The following is a 3,767-nucleotide window of genomic DNA, read 5'->3' as shown; positions in this document are numbered from 1 at the left end:
CAAACCCCCAAAGGCAGTTCAACTCTATCCCATAGGTCTTCTACAGGTTTTTATTAGGTTTGAAGAGTAAGACAGCATGTGATGGTAATGGGGAGGGGCCGCAGCAACTTCTAATGAGAGTGCCAACAGGTTGTATCATTCAGAAATTCTTAGCAACTACCCAAAGAGAGCACAGGCACTCCTCTGGACCCAAACGCTTGGCTTACACATGACCCCCCACGCCCTTCCCATTAAGGGACATGTATGACAATTCCAAAAGCTTTTTGTACAACAGGAGAAATCCCACTACCCAAGGTCCCACCAACGTTGGAGAGGACAATGCAAAGAAGAGAGCATTGTGTACTGTAGCAAATGAATTAGTGCGATAGCGCACTCCAGCACTGAATCTGAAAAGAAAGTTGATGAGAAATCCATTCCACGCACAAATTCAAACAGGAAGACTGAAATGTTAAAAAGTTAAAAGAAAGACATATTTAATAAACTCTGGAAGCAGATGATCACGCAAGATAAAATGTGACCGAATCTCATAAAAATTCCAGCAGTTTAACACAAACATGATCAAATAATGACAGTTTTCGATGATACAGTCCAGCAGACCTGTAACAAAGGAAAAAATTGATACAAAAATTCAAGCTCAATACAGAAGCCAACAAAAAGGTAAACAAACCAATTTTTAAAATAGGCAAAGGACCTGAGAAGATATTCCACCAAAAAAATTAAAATGACTAACTAAGGAAAAGATGGTCAGCATCATTAACAAAGATGAACATCAAAACCATCATGAGAAAACACTTCAATCCCACTAGGATGGCAATGAACCTTTTAAAAAAATGGAAGTAGCCATTGTTAGAAAGGGATGTGGAGATACTTAAACATCCATCCAGTGCTGGTAGACTTGGAAAAAAGTCGCTGTGGAAATTTTGGCAGTTCCTCAGACAGGGAGACATTGAATTATCGCATGATCCTGAAATTCCAATCTTAGGTATATACTCCAATAACTCATGAAGGCAGAATACAGAACGGAACCTGTACACCAATGTTCATTGTGAAACTATTCACAGTAGGTAAAATGGGCCCCCGTGTTTACCTCTGTGGAGCTAATTTCAGCCATCTGAGTTCCAGAACAGTGGAACGATGCATTTGTTTGCAGCCAATGAGTTTGTAATTTGTATTTTCTTACAGAAGCAAGAAGAGAATAATACAACAATAAAGAATAATAAAAATGTTCCTCGGTTCTAACAGATAATAAAGGGACTGCTTCTGGAGGACACATAGGGAATAATCTCTTTCCACGACAAACACACCAAGGAGAGGCAGTCATTTTCCGTGTGTCTGGAAAGGTCTCGTGCATTCTTGCAGTCATTGAGCCACCTAAGTGAACAGCCTGGCTAACAACTAACACCCTAGGGCATACAACGCAAGTCTGCAGTTTTGTACTTAAAATTACCCTATGTCCAAACTCTCAGTCAGGAAAGATGACACATGTTTTTAGTACCTGTCCCTAATTGAGATGAGATTTTTGTCTTCTAATAACTAAAGGTGTCCGCCCTGACCAAGTTTCAATAGCATCAACCTCCCTAAGTAATTCCAAATAGTGACCTAACACAGGTGTGTCAGTTTTAAAGATAAGGAAACTAAACTTAGAGATTGCATCATTAAAAAAAACAAACATCAATGAACTATTAGCAGAACAGAGATACAATGTAAGGCATGGGGTCTCATCCCAGAGTTGTTATCCTATATCAGCACAGACAATTGTCCCCCGTTTTCCAGGAACGTGGGCGTTACCGGGGTTCATGATTCTTCTCTCTGAAACGTTGCAGCTACTGCATGCTGAAGCACCTGACACGTCAATGGGAAGAAAATATCCTGGAGAAGAGTTTCCGCAAAGCCTCCATCATGTCCTTGTTCCGGAGACTGTAGATAAAAGGGTTCATCATCGGAGTGACCACCGTGTACATTACTGAGGCGATCGCACTCTTCTGAGAGGAGTGGCTACCTGAAGAACTCAGGTACACCCCAAAACCCGTCCCGTAGAACAAGCAGACAACTATTAAGTGTGCCCCTGAGATGGAAAAAGCCTTATATTTCCCACTCGTTGATGGGATTTTCAAGACAGAGGAGACAATTTGGGTATACGAGTAAATAATTCCACAAAGAGGAATAACCCCAAAAATACTGGTCAGTACATAAATCAAGATGTTATTGATGAGGTTATCCGAACAGGCAAGTTTGAGAACCTGAGCTAGTTCACAAAAGTAGTGAGGGATTTGAATATTCATACAAAAAGACAATCTCATGGTCAATAAAGTGTGGAGAATGGCATCCAGAAAAGTAATGAGGAAGGACAACAGAACCAGAAGACTACAGAGTTTGGAGTTCAGGATGGTTGTGTATCGCAGTGGGTAGCAGATGGCCACAAATCGATCAAAAGCCATTATGACGAGAATTTCATTTTCCAGTCCCGCAAAAGCCAGGACAAAACAGATCTGGGTGAGGCATCCTGTGTAACTGATGGACTGGTTCTGGGTCTGGATGTTCATCAGCATCTTGGGGATCGTGGTGGTGCTGAAACAGAAGTCAGTGAAGGACAGGTTGGAGAGGAAGAAGTACATGGGTGTATGGAGGTGAGAGTCAAAGATGATCGCCAGGATGATGAGCAGGTTCCCAGCTGCAGTGATCAGGTACATGCTCAGGAAAATCCCAAAGAGAAGGGGCTGCAGTTCTGGATCCCGTGAGAGTCCCAAGAGCAGGAATTCTGCCGTATCTGATTGGTTTCCAATTGCCATGCTGATGATCTAGCAAGAACAGATGGAGGAGACAAATGTTAAACAAAAAAATGTCCCTGTGTAACCTATTCTATATATTGAAAGGAAATAGGTTATATATATGTTCTGGTGCTCCCCTTTCCTCTCCTTCCCTTCACTATTTCTCATTACCACATAATCTTTTAAGGAAGCTCTTGAGTGGTGCACAGGGTGAAACACTCAACAACCCACCAGGGATCCTCAAAAGAAAGGTCTGAAAAAAAGATCCATTAAAAACCCTAGGGAGCATCGTTCTACTCTTCAACAGAGGGCTGTCTCAGGTTAACATCAACGCAGTGGAAGATGGTTTGGTGTGGGTCTGGTGCTCTTGGTCATGTAGGCTGCTTGCTGAGAATCAAAGAGTAACAAAACATTATGCTCTTCTTTAAGTTTATACCAAGCCTTTTAGCAAATTATAAATCCATAATACAATGGAAAGGGCCATCTTCTAGAACACAGATTGATATAATAGCTAAACAATCAAATGATGCCTGCTGCCAGTCATTGAAAAGATTTTTATTGGAACATGGCTCCTTGTTGACACATAGTCCTTGGCTTTTTTGTGCTATAGCAGCTGGATTGAGGTATAAAATAGTCACTGTTTTCATCTTTATATAATGTGTTGGCCCATCTTTGATCTACAAGCTTGAATCCATTTTTGTAAAATAGTTGGCAAATACCCCATTCATTATTTTCATTGGGAAGCCTATATATAGCTATTGAGTGATTCCCTTGTATTTTTATTTATCAGAACCCTAATCCAGCCACTCATTAACCAAAAATGAAACTCACTGTCCCACACCCCAGTCCAGTCAGCTCGGACTCACAGCAACCCTATAAAGAGCTTCCACGGAGCTCTAAATCTTTACGGGGGAAATGACCTCAATTTTCCCATTTGGGGAGGGAGCTGACCTTATGATTTCCCAACACTGCCACCATCATTCGGTGATACAAAATGCT

The 3,767-nt window shown here is 41.4% G+C and overlaps 1 protein-coding gene across 1 annotated transcript; it reads right to left on the bottom strand.

Annotated features, from left to right (window-relative positions):
- Positions 1 to 1,850: 1,850 nt before the first annotated feature.
- LOC142430827 (olfactory receptor 7G3-like) lies at positions 1,851 to 2,789 on the bottom strand. Its single transcript, XM_075535844.1, has one exon. The coding sequence runs from the start codon at positions 2,787 to 2,789 to the stop codon at positions 1,851 to 1,853; it is 939 nt and encodes a 312-aa protein (XP_075391959.1).
- Between the last annotated feature and the right edge of the window lie 978 nt (positions 2,790 to 3,767).

Source organism: Tenrec ecaudatus, chromosome 1, assembly GCF_050624435.1.
Source record: "Tenrec ecaudatus isolate mTenEca1 chromosome 1, mTenEca1.hap1, whole genome shotgun sequence".
In the NCBI taxonomy this organism is placed as follows: domain Eukaryota; kingdom Metazoa; phylum Chordata; class Mammalia; order Afrosoricida; family Tenrecidae; genus Tenrec; species Tenrec ecaudatus.
The sequence above is the reverse complement of the archived record's forward strand: the minus strand, read 5'-3'. Positions and strand labels throughout refer to the sequence as shown.

Coding starts and splice junctions, on each gene's coding strand:
- LOC142430827 (XM_075535844.1), bottom strand. CDS start 2,789: ATGGCAATTGGAAACCAATCAGATACGGCAGAATTCCTGCTCTTGGGA.